This window comes from Mesocricetus auratus, unplaced genomic scaffold (genome assembly GCF_017639785.1).
Source record: "Mesocricetus auratus isolate SY011 unplaced genomic scaffold, BCM_Maur_2.0 Super-Scaffold_100010, whole genome shotgun sequence".
Lineage (NCBI taxonomy): Eukaryota > Metazoa > Chordata > Mammalia > Rodentia > Cricetidae > Mesocricetus > Mesocricetus auratus.
In genome coordinates, this window is record NW_024429194.1 from 21,771,541 (window position 1) to 21,788,861 (window position 17,321).

General features: G+C 46.7%; 1 protein-coding gene and 1 long non-coding RNA gene across 2 annotated transcripts in view; one reads left to right on the top strand and one right to left on the bottom strand.

Moving 5' to 3' along the window:
• Positions 1-17,321, bottom strand: part of Trpm8 (transient receptor potential cation channel subfamily M member 8) — a 77,219-nt gene that overhangs the window by 16,995 nt on the left and 42,903 nt on the right. Inside the window, exons 17-21 of the mRNA XM_040753064.1 lie at positions 15,602-15,693; positions 14,729-14,870; positions 13,314-13,485; positions 10,188-10,365; positions 346-536 (exon numbers count right to left, since the gene is read on the bottom strand). Of these exons, the coding sequence (XP_040608998.1) occupies positions 346-536; positions 10,188-10,365; positions 13,314-13,485; positions 14,729-14,870; positions 15,602-15,693 (775 nt within the window). The remainder of the gene's footprint in view (positions 1-345; positions 537-10,187; positions 10,366-13,313; positions 13,486-14,728; positions 14,871-15,601; positions 15,694-17,321) is intronic.
• Positions 7,562-17,321, top strand: part of LOC121142749 — a 59,532-nt gene continuing 49,772 nt past the window's right edge. Inside the window, exon 1 of the long non-coding RNA XR_005879834.1 lies at positions 7,562-7,802. This is a non-coding gene — a long non-coding RNA (uncharacterized LOC121142749). The remainder of the gene's footprint in view (positions 7,803-17,321) is intronic.

Consider the following 17,321-nt stretch of genomic DNA (forward strand, 5'->3'; position numbering starts at 1 on the left):
GGGTAGAAGAAAGGAAGGAAGGAAGGAAGGAAGGAAGAAAGAAAGAAAGAAAGAAAGAAAGAAAGAAAGAAAGAAAGAAAGAAAGAAAAGAAAAGGAAATCCTAAAATCATGAATCCTAGTAGGGAAATACCTTACTTATGTTGTTATTATTGTTTGTCCCAAAGTCACACCCAACAGCCCTGAAGTATTTCCCAGCCTACCCTGTCCCTCGAGGCACGCACTGGCTGGCCTGACACCTGATCTTCAGAGACATCCAATGAACCGATTGTAGTGACTCAGATCGCCACCCCCTGAAATGAACCACCACTCTAGAGCCTGACCCCCGCCCCAGGTAGCCCACTCACAGCAGGCAGATGACTCCATGTTCTTCTCTTTACAGCAGCATTTGAAACATTTCTTCACCACCATGTAGAAGTATGCGAAGACGACGAAGGGGAAGGGAATGTTGAGGCGGTTGCAGTACTCCTGCACCAGGAAGTACCGCTGGAACTTCCAGACCTGGTCGTTGTTCTCCTGTACAGTGCCCACCGTGTAGCTGGCAGAGGAGACAGAAGGCACAGCTTAGAGATGTGCGCTATCCATCACTCCACTTGCCTATGGTGGTGACACTGCTGGGCAGCCGTCCATGTGGTGGTCTAGGCCAGGCAGATTGGAGGGGTCCATGTTGATACCATGGCCAGGACAACTAGGTGCAAACCACCTGCTGGCCTCAGTGTGGATCTGGCTTTGGTTCTCTCTTTGTTTTGTTAATGTTCAGTGAACTTCAAACTGATCTTGCTTTCCAAACTTTTCCATGATACCCTTTGCTCATCAATCTGTTATTGTGCTAGTTACAAAGAGGCCGGGATGCTGACTCCCTCTGGAATATGTTACTCCCCACCTTTATGTGTCCAGTTGAAACAGTTTGCATTTCTCAAGAGACTCAGACAAAAAGCCAAAATGGTTGCACCGAGGATGCCTGCCCCTCATGGTTAGGGAAGGCTAGGGAACAAGTTTTGGAAGGAGAAGGAAAGATGAACTCTAGAAAGAACTGTTACCAAGGACTGTCACCTGTGAACTGTACAAATTCTAAATACAGACACACACAATTCTATTTGGGAAGAAATTTTGAGGATTGTCCTATGGTATGTCAAGAAGGGTAGATCTGACTTTCTGTGAACAGTAAATGAAGGGACTCTAGCCCACTCAAGCACGTGGCTCTGTGTGGGGACACCAGACCTTGAGCAGAAACCCACTTCCCCTTCAGCCTGGGAGCAGGCATCTGTGTAATGTTTACTGAAAACCAGTGCTTTAAAGCTCTTCATAGGGCTCAGATAAGGGCTGGCTCACTGAAATACCATGCCTTTCACACCTCCTACAGCTAGATGCCTCTTCCTGTTTCCCTGTGGTGTCTCCCCGATTCTGGGGCCGGAGATTAAACCACCAGCCAGGAGAAAAGAATGGTATGTAGATGAATGGCAGAAGTCCTTAAAAAAGAAAAGCTCCTTTTTTCTTAGAGAGACTTCTCCTGAGACTTCTCCTGGGACTTCTCCTGAGAGCTCTACTAAGCGGACTGGGGTCTCCTCCTAAGCTGACTTGGGAAGCATAAAGTTTTCTTAAAGCAACCGACCGGTCTCTGTGTCATCTATCCCGACCACCTTGCTACATTCTTGGATGCAGGCCGCACAGCAGGTGCGACAGCTCTGGCAGGCCCTGCCCTTCTCCCCAATCCTCTCTGCCTTGCTAAAGGATTAGATTACATTCCTAGAGCTAATCCCTAAGACCCATTCCCTTATTTGACCAATCCCTCCTCCTGAGGCTGACTACCAAGGTCCAGTAAGCAAAAGCCCCTTTGGCTCACCTAATTAACATGCTCAACTAAGATTAAATACCTCATTTTAATGCACGTTTCCCCTTGTACCTTTATAAACTGCCATTTACCTATATGCCATGTCTGTCTCCTCTCTATCCAGAGGCAATCCTTTGTCCTCCAGGATAATTATCCCTACCCCTTCCCCTTCTTCCCTTCTCCCTCATCCTCTGTCTCCTGTCATTGTCCCATATCCCTGCCCTCTGTCCCTCTGGGGCAAATAAACCTCCTTTGTGCTGAGAACTTGGTCTTGGGGGTCCTGAACCCATACTTTTCCTTTCAGTAAACATGAGATAAACAGGCACATAGTTTCTGGGAACCAAGATGAGAAAGAGCTGTCCCTCTCCACCTAAGGAACAATGTTAACTCGTTGACTATGAAGATTACAAGCCAATGTATTGGCAGTGCTCAGCTCTCTCCAGTACAGCTGAAGTTAATGGAGCGTACAAAGAGGTGGCTGGTTGAGTCCATCCACAGTTTAGAAGTTTCATCCAAGTGTCTCATCTGAGAAAACCAACTGTTTCATTTGGGTAAAGTGCATATTACTTTGGGTGAGGCGAATTGTGGGAACTAACCAGGCAAGAATTCACACCCCTCTTCTAACTCTTGAGAAGGCATCAGAAAGCTGAATGGAAGTCTCTGCCAAACACCACAGATTTATAGGAACCGTGAGCACTGTGAAATAGACAACACTACAACTTAGAAGAATCTGAAAGGCATGGTTTCTAAAAGGAAAAAGAAAACATTTCCAAAGAAAACTTGCCTCTTAATGGAGACACGGGCTCTCAATTTTCTAACCAGAAGTATGATTTCCCATTTCTTTCAATTTTGCTGAGCACTGAGAAACTCACTTTGGTCTCTGCTTCTTTTCCCATCTGGATTCAGCAATAGTATGACAGTGGCAGGCAGAGGTCCTGGCAACTGATTACCAGCCTATATATTTTTAGCTTGACTTAAAGGTTTCATTTCATTTCTTTCTTTTTTCCTTCCTTCCTTCCTTCCTTCCTTCCTTCCTTCCTTCTTTCTTTCTTTCTTTTTTAAGGAGCCTTAAAAAGTTTCACCACTTTGACCCAGTGACGCCAGTCCTGGGAGTTCAAGCTAGGGATGAGGATATAGTGACAAAACTATACAGAAATGAACGTGCACACGTGGCTCCTTAGATGCTGCAGATGAGAGACACCCATGCCCCTTACATCAGACACAGAGAGCATGCCTCCTGGTTATGGATGATAGGTGCGATTTCATTATGTGGCCACTGAAATCAGGTTTATAAATAGTATTTGTACTTTGGAAAACTTTTATATGTTAGTGGAAATAACGAGACTCAGACTCATACTTCCGGCACAGTCTCACCACGTAAATCATGACTCTGTGAAGAAGTGGCATCTCCAGTATCACAGATGGGCTTGGTTCTCCTGCCCTAATACTTTCTAAGCATCACATAAGAAGTCTGAATGCTGCACATAATTATTACAATGCTGATTTTACTGTATAACTCTTTATAGCAATGACTTTGAAGTTACCAGAACACCAAAGGTATAAAATAGAGAACACTTTCAATATGTAAGGGACTGATTTATTGATTTATCTGTGCCCTCCTACTCTTGAAGCACCTCCAGCTCACTACATAGCTGAGGGTGATCTTGAACTCTTCATTCTCCTGCCTCCAACCCTAGGGCTGCTTGCTGGCATAAGCCACAAACACCTGGTTTATGTGGTGCTTCAGACCTAACACAGAGCTTCAGACATGCTAGGTAAGCTCTCTACCATCTGGGCTACATCCCCAGTCCCTACAGGATGCTATTCTAAGCAGCCTATTTGTGTTGACTAATTTAATATGCAAATAACTCTGTAAGGCCTGTTATCATCTATGACAAACAGATTGGGAAACTGAGGCACAGAAAGGGCAGGCAAACTGACATGTTGAAGCTGGAATTTGGTCTAGCAATCTATCCCCAAGTCTGTCCGACATCAGAAGAATACAATCCGTGATGTTATGATAGTTCTACTGTTTCCAAGGGGTTTGACTGGGTGACTTGTCATTTTGGGTTAACTACAAAGTACTTGACAATTTGGGCAGTGTGCATTTTGAACACGATGAAGTCTCTAAAGGTTGGAAACCCATGGTTATTGAATGACCACATGTGTAAGCTCCTACAAGGCAGGCCAGTGGCTGACCAACTGCTCCTTTCATCTACTTTCCATAGCAGAATCATTAGGTACAAAGCAAACAGGACCGTGGATCCAGAGAATGGGTCTGATAGCTCACCTGGCATTTCTTCCCAATGTACTAACACCATGCCTGCCATCATTATCATCCTCCCCGTCCTCAGCTGGCTTTGCTCTTTACAAAGGACACCAACCTCATTGGCCACAGCAGTGGCTCAGATCTACAGAAGTACCCCAGATTAGTGACACTGGGCTAAGAACCTGCCAGAAGTCACAGATCTCTGCCTTCTGGCAGAACAACCATATTTTTTTCTAATCATTAACTCTGAGATAGTCTTACAATTTCATGCACTTATTCCAAAAATGGATACTGATTGCTCAAAATTCAAAATCCCAAACAAAAGCAACTGCATTCACTTTGATGCATCAAATGTTGTTTTCTGATGTTTTATACAAAAGATGTTGTTATGTCTGGATGGAAGGAGGAACATTTTAATGCTTGCAGCAAGTAGCGTAAGTGCCTCCCTCCTGTCCTCTGGGAGCTCAGAGAGGAACTCTGATGAAAGGCCCGCTGGGGATGAAGTTTGTGCCTTGCCTGCACTGGCCATTCGGACTCACTGAAACACATTTTGTGTTTTTCACATCATGTAGCTCAGGAACTGGCAGATTGAAGCCATCTGCAATCCTTCATTTATTTCTGCACAATTCACAGTTCTGAGAATGACTAGGAAGAACAGAGAAGTCCAGACCAGGACAAGGCCATGGGGCATCACTTTTTTGGCATCCATTTGGCCAAAGGCCCTTCTGGGGAAGGTCTGCAATCCCTACCTCTGAGGAATGTAGGTAGGGCCTGCCAATCACAACTCTGCCTTTGTGTTATCATTCTCCACCCCAAAGAGCCCGTGTGTCACTGTTTCCTTTCTTCCTCTGGAGAACCAAACTTCAAGGCCCTTCCTGTCAGAATAGAAATTTCCTCTGCACCTCATGGGCAAGATGACCCCTGGGAGCATCTGACAAATGGTGAAACCTGAATTCACCCCCCCCACGAGGCTTGAGGGAGCACCCAAAAGCCAAGGTCCACCTTGCCTGCATGACAGCAGCTTCTAGATTTTTCTTTTTCTCTTAAATCATCTCCAGATTCCATCAAATAAACATGGAGTCCTCCATGGAAAGCTGATAATTGAGCATGGCATCAAATTGCTTTACCAAGATAATTTTGTATTATTTACATGTGTTTGTGAGTGTGTGTGTTTGTGAGTGTGTGTGTGTATGTGTGTGTGTAGCATGGGTCAAGAAAAGGTGCTGTTCCTTGGGCACTGTCAACCTTTCTCTTTTGTTAAGACCGTTACTTTGACTGACCTGCAATGCACAAGGTTGGCTGAGTAGTCAGGCCAAGAGATCTGCATGTCTCTGCCTCTCTGGTGCTGGGGTGTGGCTGACAAGTGTGTTATCATGCCTGACTTTTAATGTAGGTCACAGATCGTTAACTCAGGTCTTCAGGCTTGCATAGAAATGCATTACCATTTGTGCTACCACCACAACTCTCTTTAGAAGTTAGTTTTAACTTCTGTAGATTCTGTAAAGAAAGGCCTTCTATGAAAATGCCTCTTAGTGTACACAAGCATCAGAGGCTTGGAGTCAGCCTCACCCACACCAACTCAAGACAGTGCTCGACATCTTCCAGGTGATCACTGGCCACCTGCATCTTCCCCAAGAAACCCTAAAACCTGCCCCTCCATACCTTCTCCCCAATATCCTGTTAGGAAGGTATTGTTCCTACCAATATCTCAGTGGTCTGGTGGTGGGCAGCAGGCCAACTCAGTACCCTCTGTGGAGCAGGAGAGGGGAGGAAGGAAACAGAAGCCCCTTGGAGGGAGAAAATCGCAGAGATTGGAGATGTTTCTAGCCTTCAGCAGATGCTTGGAATTCAGATAGCTTTATGCACAGATTAAAACCAGACGTACATTAAAGGGATAATATGCCATGGCCACAGAGCAGAAGGGTTGTGGAATGCTAACAACATAGCTATAATCCATCGTTTGTGTGATGCCTCATAACTCCAGATCAAGGGGAAATATTTTAGTACTTACAGGAGAGGCTTCTGGAACACAGACCAGAGAAGAAGGAAGTGACATAACAAATGAAGAGTTGAAGAGGAAGGGGACACCAGCCACAAGGTCATCAAAAGAAAGGAGATGTTTCACGAAGACTTGCTACACAATGAATAGGTGAATCTTTAAAAAGCCTTTTTATACAGCAAAAAGTCGTCATTGAAATAAAAACCATAGAAAACAGAAAACATTTGCTCACAGGCCTAAATGACTGGGAATTACAAAACCCTGGGAGTCCACACAAAAAGACCCACAGAAGTTTATTGACAACCATAGATACCTGAACACTGTGAATGTGACACTGTTTCTGGAGATTATGACACAGTTTCCCCCTAAATAATTCCACAAAGATCATCAGATTTTTTTCAAAAGAAGAAAATAAAAAACTCACAAATGAGTGTTGGGCTCTTTCGTACAATTAAATATGCACGAAAAGTTAGGAGAGTTTTGAGTAAGAATAATGAGGGGAGGACTTGTACAACAGATGTTTTAATGACTTAAAAAAATCTTCAGTAATGAAAACCATTTGGTAGTAAAAACCAAAATAGAAAAAGTGGTCAAATCAGAATGTACCATCTGAAAAAAAATTATAAAGAAAAAAATTGGATGTGAAAACAACAGCAGGTTTTAGAATAAATTAAAATCCAAATAGACTTCTCAGCTAGATTTGTTTCTCAAAGATTTATTTATTTTTATTTCAAGTGTATGTGTGTGAGCCTGCATGAGTTTATGTGCACCACATGTGTTCAGGAATCCACAGTGACCAGAAGAGGGCGTTGGAGTTCCTAGAGCTGGAGCTAGAGACAGGTGTGAGTCACCACGTAGGGAATGGGAACTGAACCCTGGTTCTCTGCGAGAGCAGTAAGCACTCCAGTGCACACACAATGCTCTTGACTGGGAAAGACCCGTAAATACTTGCTATTATCATTACAGTTAACTGTTGTCTTATAAATTTAAACTCCATTTCCACATCTTCCCTTAGACCACTGATGTCACACCAAAGTTTTAGTTTGTGCCTGGGGAGTACTCTTTTCTGTCTACTTTCCTACATATTGGTAATAAATGTGCATTACTCCTAGGGTACAAGAAGAAGGCTCTTAGAAGCTACACAAATTTGCATGGTCTGTGAATCCCTTTCAGAGCTGCCTGCCTCCCTTGGGCCCTGGACCTGCACATGTCCAAGCCATTCCCTGACTCTAGGTTCCCTTCCAGCCTCCAGCATGGATGACCTCAGTGCAAACGAATCACAAATTTGTTAGCGCCTCTTGCTTTCCTATGGAATGCCATCTAGTCAGCCCCCAGTACTCCAGGACCATCCCCACAGGCACATTTACACTGTAGCTAATGAGGTCACAATTGTGGGTGCATAAGCTTTCCCCTAAATATTATGATGTGGTTTTACACAGGAGTGGCATCCTGGGGCCATTTGCTCAGGAAGCAATCCCCAGACAGCTTAGGACTCATGAGAACTAGCATGTCAGGGACAGGCTCACAGAACAAACACAGCAGGGTCTCTGATACTCTCAGACTCCCAGCCAGAGGTCCCTGAGAGGTTAAGCCAGGGATGCTGGAGGAGGTGCCTCAGGGGAAGGTGACAAGAACCATCACACCGAAGACCTGTAAGAGGTTACAGCTGGATGGGGTGAAGCGACTTCCCTAAGAAGACACAGAGGTAAGTTCAACACGCATCACCTTGACACAGGTGCAGCTCTTCGTTACCTGCGTCTCCTTAGCAGGAAAGTTCCAGCTCAGCTCTGATTCCCTCACTTCCTGACCACAGGGCAGGTAACAGGTGGTAAAGGACGAGGTCCTTCCACGCAGGCAGCTGCCATGACAGCTCACAGCACAGAGGCTCTGAGACCTCCGACAGCTCAATGCTGTGTCATTGACTGCTGCTGGTCCTTGTTCTGATCACTGATACCTGACAGGAAGCAAGTTCGGGAAGGGAAGGTTCACTCTGACTGGTGCAGGGAAGGCGAGGGTGAGCAGTTAGCAGCTGAAACTGCCGGGTGGTTTGCCCACATTCGCAGAGGTCCAAAAGAGGGATGGAGGGAGCGAGAGTACGAGGGAGAGAGAGGAAGAAACTGGAAACCAGAAGCAGAGTTGAGTCCTGCCACCAAGCACTCACTTATTTTGGCTGGCCTTGCTTTCTAAATGTTCTGCCACTTCCCAATAACAGTGCCACCGTCTGGGGACCGAGTGTTCAAACGTGTGTTTGTGGAGGACTGTTCACACTGAAACCACAATTTGTGCAGATTTACTTGGGGGTCAGTTTCCCCTGAGCTGTCCAGTGTTCTGTTGGCACCTGACCATGCTCACAGCAGTGGGCAGGCTGTGTGTAATCTTGGAAACACTGCAGGTGGCAGGTTAGTTTCTGAGACTAGGTTATCAAGTGTGGTGCCATTAACTCAGTGTTGGCTCTTTGGCTCCAAATGTCATTTTTAGCATGCGGTTGCTTAGGCAACATTACCTCGACATCTTCTAACCTCTGATTTTCTTTTCATAAGAAATCTGTGACTATGTTAGATGCCGTAGAGCTAAGTGTTCCTAATTTATCTGTCTCCTATATCACAATGATCTGGAAGTATTATTAGTTAGCGATTCAGCTATTTCCCATCTTTCAGATTTTTCCAAAGGTATGCATTAAAATAGTTATGAAAACAGCTATGTCTCTTCTAGAAGCGACTGAACTTCTTTACACTAAGAGCCACAGGGAACATTATTCTTGAAACAGAATGATTGACTCAGGCTGTGACAAACAGAGGGACACTTGGTGTCCTTCACAGACCAGCTAGCCTCAGAACTAACAGTAGGAAAGAAACCACACCATAACTGGTCATCAGAACCATGTCAACAATCTGCATATTGTGGATTCATCCCATCATTCATCAACATCCTAAGGCAAACTTCAAATTACAGCAGCTATATGGGTTGTAACCAAATATGTAAGTTGTGAAACAGGCAGATTATATATCAATCATTATGGCACAACGGAACCATCAGTGAGCTGCTCACAGCTAAAGACACTCAGATCGTTCTGTCTGTTCCAGATGTCACTTCAAGCATCATTTGCGCTTCTAAGAAACCAATTGAAAGTGAGAAACTTACCACAGTTAAACAAGGTGGGCAAGCACAAAATGAAGTCCTGCAAACCCATGGAAGCAAGCCTATGTGAGAGGCCTCATGAATAACCTGGCAAGTGTTTCCCGGTAGAGGCTAAGACCAAACTGTGCCAGAAGCAACCTCTGATGCCTATACCTTCCAAGTTAGGGATGAATGGCACTCCTGGGAGCTTTAATTTTTGGATTATACATCTGAGGTTTTACTGGTTGTTGTGTATTGTTTTGTGTAAGTTTGTCTTACTTTAAAACATACACACACACAAGGAACCTTAGAGGTGATTTGTACTGCAGCCATTGTGCCAACACAGGCAACTTGACTGGACTTGGAATCACCTGGGAAACACACCTCTATGTTTGTCTGTGAGAGTGCTCACAGAGTTTTAACAGGAAAAGATTCACTTTGGACACTGACAGTACTAAGTGGTCATGGACTGGGGTACTTGGCTGAATAGAAAAGGGAAAAGAAAAAAGGAAGATGAACAGCGGACACATGTGAGCACCTGCTTCCCACCCCGTACTCCCATGGCTTCCCACCACAATAGACTGTGCCCTCAGACCATAAGCCAAAACAAATCCACCCTTCCTCTCATTGCCTGTGTTAGGTGTTCTGTCACAGCAACAAGAAAAGCTGTTACTTCAGTTGCTCTCTGGGGAACTGTGACATGATGCTAAGCATAGCCTGGATCTAATGGAGCTAGTCGCATTGCTTGTCTGTGGGGTCAAATCAGTCAAAGAACCAACGGCCTATAGAAAAGCCTGGATTTTTAAAAAATGTGGTCCTTTTAAGGCCCCCAATCACAGAAGCTCACTAGGCTCCCAATAGCCTCTACTCTCAGCTCCTCAAGGTAGGTATTATCTCTGCCCACACTCTTCCTGCCTGTCTGGCATAGGCCCAGCCCACAGTGGAAGTCCATAAATGTGTGACACAGACATACCCAAACATGGCGACCAGGAGGTTGACCAGCAGGATGTTGGTAGAGAGCATGTAGATGCACACCAGCGGGATGGTGATCCACTCAGGGAAGCGGGGCAGGTTGTTCTCATCCATCTCCACACACAGTGGCTTGGACTCATTTCCCGAGAAGGTGCAGTGGGAAAAATCATACGTGGTTCCTGTGGGCACAGAACCGGGTGGCCAGTGAGGCCCCTCTGGAGAAGCGAGGACCATGCCAGCCAGGAGATGCGGGAACAGAGTCATCTGATGCCTCGGGTACAATCTCCAGAGCCTCCTGCCCACCAGACAGCCACTAGGAAACTGGGACTTCATTAAGACCAAGATCAAAGGAAGAGGGTGTCCTAGTTAGCTTCAGTTGTCAACGTGACACAGCCTAGAGTCATCTGAGGGAGTCTCAATAGAAGGGTTGCCAAGATCAGTACGGCTGTGTCTATGAGTGATGGTCTTGATTGATGGTTGATGTGGGAGGGTCCAGCCCACCACGGGAAGTGCCGTCTCTAGGCTGCTGGAAGGAGGGTAGGGGTACAACCTAGGATGAGGTAGAAGGCTAACTAAGCATTATCCAATGAGACAGCTAGCAAGCAGCATCCCTCGGTGGGTCCTGCCTCCAGGTTCCTGCCTCGAGCTCCTGCCCTAACTTCCCCAGGGTGATGCATTATGAGTTGGAAGTGCTGTCTTTGGTCAGCATGTCTTGTCACAGCAACAGAAACTAGAGCCAGGAGTGTGGCCATGTCCTGTGCTCCAAGAAGCATCTAACCTCCTCAGTCAGTTTAAAGATTCAACCTGCACAAAGTCCCCAAAGGAGGCCATAATGTAATGGGGCCATAATCCTAGTTGGATCACCCAGAAACAGTTTCCCTCAGAGAAACCATCCCTGAAATGAACAGAAGGATGAGTGAGTAACAACCGTGTGAGCAAATGGGAAGGGGCAGGAGCCCAAAGCAGTGGCGGCAGCATATGCTAAGACAGAGGGCCGGGAGAGAAAACTGGGCAGTGCTGCGTTGCTGGGCCACTGTGCTCATAACGAAAGCCATGGTCAGTGTTAGAGGATTGTAACAGAAATCAATCCTTTACCAAAGGCCAGCTGCAGCTGCAGCACACAACTGAAAGACCCAGAGGACACAAGGAGAGCTTGAGTGACAGACCCCAGAGCGCTGATGATAAGAACCTTCTGCTTGGGGTGATGAGGGATTGTGAAATCAGCTAAACCTAGCTGAGCACTAGCATCTAAGGGCAGTGTCAGAGCCGGTGTTGAGTTAATCTTGATCGCCAACTTGGGATTTGAAGTCACCTAGGAGATGACTCTGGGCATGTCCACGAATGTGCTAGACTTCAACCCTCAGTGTGGGCAGCTTCTTCCCATGCCCAACCCATGGACTGAAAAAAAAAGGGGGAAGTGAGCTGAGTATCAGTAGTTCTCTCTGTCTCTCCCTGTCTCTGTGTGTCTCTGTCTCTCTGTCTCTCTCTCTCTCATCTGTCTGTGCCTCCTGACTGTGGATGCGATAAGGCGAGTCACCTCACTCTCCTGCCACCTCTCTGTATGTCTGTCTATCTGTCTGTCTGTTTGTCTATCTGTCCCCCCCCCCGTCTCTCATCTATCTGTGCTTCCTGACTGTGGATGTGATAAGACAAGTCACCTCACTCTCCTGTCGCCACACTTTCCCTGTCATGATGGACTGACTGTATACCCTTGAACTGTGATCCAAGATAACCCTTTTCTCTCTTACATTGTTTCTGTCTCTTTTTTTGTCACAGCAACAAGTGACAGTAACACAGGTCTGTCAAGGACATCAACGGTCTGACATATTGTGGGTAAGGGATATAGCTCAGTGGTGGAACTCTTTCCTAGGTAGTACAAGGCCCCATTTGGTCCCCAGAACAAGAGTGGAGTGTCCCAAAAGGGCTCTGATTATATCACTGTGACCTTGGTGGGAAGAGCCCAGCATGACCCTTGGAGGAAGCTCCCGTCTTCAAAGGAGGTGGGGACCTTTTATTTGAACTTGCCAGTATGGGTCTGTGTGAGTTCAGAGAAGGTTACAGACATAAATTCTCTGGCTATGAGGAGGGACACCCAGCCAGAGCACCTGTTCTCAGCATGGGCACACAGTATAGGAAGGTGACTCTGTGCCACTGTGCCAGGTAGTCCCTGAAAGAACCCAAGGATGAAAAGTGCACACAGAGCACATGTCTGCCCTGCCTGCCCCCTAAGTGTTGCTTCTCTGTAGGACTCAACCCAGCAACATGAGGAGCTGTCCTTGAGACCAACTAGAGGGTCCCAAGGGTCTTTCCACCCCTGCATGGAAGAGATCTGTTTCTTAGAGCTGGAAGAAACTTAGTCTGAGGGACAGAAACTGTTGGAGGGAAAACCAGAGGGACTGAGAAATACCACCAGCCAGGCTTAGTTCTGGCCCAAGGAAACTGTCAGTCAGTTTAGTTCATGCTGACAGGATGAGAGATGACAAGTCAGGGCTACTATCAACATCATGAAGCCTCTCCACACAGTCCACCCAAAATACAAATTTGTGTATGTCCCACATCTGGCTTTTACAGAGCCACCATGCCACCGTCAGCCTCTCTCCACCACCTGCTGGGCTAATGATGGAAGCTTCAACCGAAGGTTCTAGGGTCTATCTTCCACATGCTTTTTAGGAATAGATGGGAACCTGGACATTGTGACATTTAAGGAAGCACAGTCGACAACACTCCTGTGGGAACAAATAAGGACTGCTCCACTCTACCCTAGTAACTGGGAAATGACATGAATTTTAACTTAGACATGTGGTTTAGTTAGTAGAAGACTTGCCTAGCATGCATGAAGCCCTGGGTTCAACCCCCAGCCCTACTATAACCAGGCATGGTGGCACATGCCCTCAATGTCATCAGAGGTGGGAGGATCAGGAGTTCAAGGTCATCCTTGGCTACTTAGGAAATTCAAGGCCAACCTGGACTAGAGATCTTGTCTCAAAAAATACTGATAAAGAAATAGAAAGACTTAAAGATTGAAATGTGAACAAGGTAAGATCGTATTTAGGAACAAAGAAAAAAGGTGACAGGATCAGGACAGTCACCACCAGCTCCACGTCTGTCCACGCAGAGCTGGGCTTACCATCCACGTCACTGGGCACCTGGCCAAACATGGCCAGGTAGGGCTCGTAGATGACTGAGCGGAAGATCCACCTCCAGCGCTGCTCGTTTTGCCTGAGAATCCCCTGCCTGGCCACGCCAAAGGCCACCATCCACACAGCAAAGAGGAACAGGAAGAAGAAAACGTCGATCAACTGCCAAGGGAGATGAGAGCAGTTAGTTAGAACTGTGCCCTCAGTGACTGACTCCCAAGCCTGACCACTCCCAGCCAGCCACAGAGAGGAGCAGAGAGAGGGTTCAAGGACCTGAAAATTTTAAGTCATCAAGTTGCCTGGCCACTTATTTGTTTATCTCATGCCAATTGATGGACGTAACTGTTAGGGTTAAGACCAGGGCCTTGCACATGCCAGGCAAGTGTTCTAGCACTGAGCTACACCCCCAGCCCTCAGCCACTAACTTAAAAATAGAACATCATCACCTTTAGGTCTGGAGATGTCTCCCAAATAGAACCCAACTCCTGCACTATTGCTTACTGACCTCCAAAAGCTCAGATACAGTAGCTTTGTGAGCGAGGGTCCAGTTCAAAAACCAGAGGGCCTCACTTGGGAAGAGTGGGCTCCAGCCACACCTAGCAATGCTTGTTTTCTTTGAATCCCCAAATTATTTTTGCAGAATTACTTCTTCAGTAAACAAAAGCAGCCCTTGTGAGACAAAGACAATCCTCTTCCTTCTTCTTCTTCTTCTTCTTCTTCTTCTTCTTCTTCTTCTTCTTCTTCTTCTTCTTCTTCTTCTTCTTCTTCTTCTTCTTCTTCTTCTTTTCTGCTGCTGTGTTCTGCACACACAGCTTAATGTCATAGTGATGACTGGATGCCTCAGCGATGCTTTGAGTTAAAACCACACATTCAGCCTCAGCATTGGAAAGGGATATCCACATGAGCTCATCCAGTGGCCCATCTGATTTCCAGACATCCCCAGCCTCCATGTTCTCCTCTTGTGTATGTAAAACAAGCCTGGTGGGGCCTTTCTCCCACATTGGTATTACAGGGTGTGGAATTTAGGATCGCATCATCTCTAGGTATCTGGCTTGCCATTTATCTCTAGAGCAACATGTTCTACCCCTTAAAACAGAACAATCCTGCCTATAAAAATGGCACAACAGCCCCTCCCTGCATATACTCTGAGTGAGCTGTTGAAACTCTAATGGAAGCGTACTTCAAAGTATAAACTTTCAGGAAACCCCAGTGACTTGCTGGCACATCAACTCTGTTGGTTCTTCAGAGCCCTCTTTCCCATCAATCTCCCCTGGGAGCGGCCTCTGGTAAGAACAGATGAAAACCAATGCCCCTGTGAAGCAAGCTATGCCATGAACAGAGTTCACCAACCATGGACTCTGAGCGGGGTAAGAGAAGGATGCTGGCTGGTGATTCGGGTTCTCACCATTCGCTGTAGCATTATGATCTTGGGTCCTAAGTTCCTGCTCACGGTGAAAATGTGGATAAGCCTTAGAGTGAAGATGATGTAATCCAGACAGAAAATGACTCTCCCAGAGTACAGAGAACTTCTGTTAGATGAGTGCAGCCTATGGAGAGAGAAGGAGAATCTGTGGGACACGGCGTGGCATCTCAAAGTTTACGGTGGTGTGTATGTGTGTATGCATCCTGGTTTACACATCAGTGTCTCGTTATACTGCTTTCTGTCGTGGTTTTTGACACAGGGCCTCATCCTGAACCTGGAGCTCACTGACAGAGACCTGCCTGCCCTGCCCAGGCTGGATTCAGGTCACACATGGGTGCCATCAACCTCAGTTTTCACATGGGTTCTCTGGGACTGAAAGCAGTCCTCACACGTGGTGGGCACTTGGCTAAGTGGTCCATCTCCCCAGCTCAGTTTCAGGCCTTTGATCACCATTTGAGATTTAGTTGTGTTCTCGCACACTCTAGCTGTGAGGTTGGAGGGATATACTTACTGATAACATGAGGGCGACATGCATCTCAGATTAAGTGGGCCCAAATGAGTCACATTGGAAGACACCCAACATCCCCGGTACTGTCCCCTTGGATTCTAATTACACCCCCAAAGCCTATTTTAAAAACCAAAAGGAAAACTGTAAAGAACCCAGGACAGGGAAGAAGGAGTATTTTATGTTGGCCAAGTTGTGTCTCCACAGGGCAGGAACAATGGCCTCTTGTGGTCATCTTCGGTGGGGCATGAAGGGATTGTCCCATGCATGGACTTGAGATATCCAGGATTATTTTCCCCATCTTTTGTGCCAAAATGCCTGAAAGTGGGAAGGGGGGAGGAGCCACTTACCGGAATACGATACCCGCTATGAAGTAGAAGAGCCCCAGTGTATCCATAACATTCCACAGGTCGGTAAAATAGTTCACCCCATTCATGTACCACTGTGACAAGAAAGAGGCAGACAAAAGAATGGACAACTTGGAAATTTGTGCAGCTTGGGCAGTCCTGCAGACTTGCAGCTTCTTCTAGGGCACTTTCGAGACTGCTGTGTCAAGTGAGCCCTACCAGAACCCGTGTTCCAAGGGGACCAGGAAACTGGATGTTCTCTTATACATATGCAGCTACCAGAGTCAAGAAAAGGGTTGTGTTCTCCCATTCTCTCAAAATGAAACCATAGAGAATGAATGTGACCCATGTGGGAAAACATGAAACAGCCAGGTGACCGTGGACAGCTGTGTCGACTGTGCACTGCACAATTATCAAGTGTCATCCCAACCGTCGTCACCATATATTTGTTTATTTATTGTAAACATAGATAATAGAGTGCATATAGTAGTACAACTTGATTAGTGAGACCTTTAAAAAATACAGGGAGGAAAGATTACTGATTAGACTCCACAAACTAGGCTTGAAGACCTCCAACCTGGCTGTGTAACCCTTCCATTTGCCTACTAGTTCAGAATCTGGCTACCAGCAGTCTGAGGGCCAGACCCCGGGAACAGCGCAAAACAGGGGACGTGGATTCAGCGAGGTGTGGTACTGAGTCCCATAAATGATGGATGTTTATGACTTCCCACGAACTCACCCACCCGAGTCTATCTGAGACTTCAATACCCTATTTCCTACTTTGCCCCCGACCCCAAAGCCTAGACATGGTGACTAAGATGCCCACGCTGGGAACGGTGGGCTTCTAGAATCTACCAATATCCTGCAAGCTGGAATGCAGGAGGGAGGCAGGACACACAGCTTGAGTGAGCAAAGGAGGAGAACATGGCCAGAAGATGATGAAATGGTGAATTCCCCCAGGTCCGGGCAGCCTGGGTTAGACCATGTCCCTCTATGGGGAGACTGGTTCAAGGTTAGGACTCTGCAGAGGACACAGGAGCATCCATCTATCTGGGCAGTGCCGACCCTCAGGGCACCAACAGCCATTTGCTACTCCATGCCTGCCAATAAGAGAGTGGTTGGCACAGGCCCTGCCCACCTGCTCTCTGCTTCACCTGCGGCAGGTTGGTACATACCCATCGGTACTTACCACCCCCCCGCCCATCCTCGTCTGAGGGACTCCAGAAGCCTGGCCTGCATTACACATAGATGAACCCCGGGCCACTAGAATACGACTACAGGGAGGAAAGATTGTGGTTTTTAAATGAAAAGAAGCCTCTTCTCTAAGGGGGAAAGAACATGGCCAAGCCATGTTCATGAAACACCAGGTGTCTTCACCGTCTCCTTTGCCCTGTGACGGCCTCAGACCTAGAGGAACTTTCCGAGAAGGTGGGGTGGAACTTACCACGTTTTACACAAACATCCACCACGTCTGCTTAGCTCTGCTAAGAATGAGTTAACTGGGCCTGCACTGTTGACTGTCTAGGTTAGAAATCCCCAATTTGGTGTGAGCACCCTCCCCTGGGCAAGGGACATCATTCATCACCGGACAGTATTGGGCTTCTGAGTCCCAGATACAATCTAAAACAGACACTGTCCTGTTGTTAGGGGTTTTCCCCTAACAACTGTGAAATCTTGTCTGGTAAGACTGACTGCACAGTCCTGCAGTCAATCGGTGAAGGAA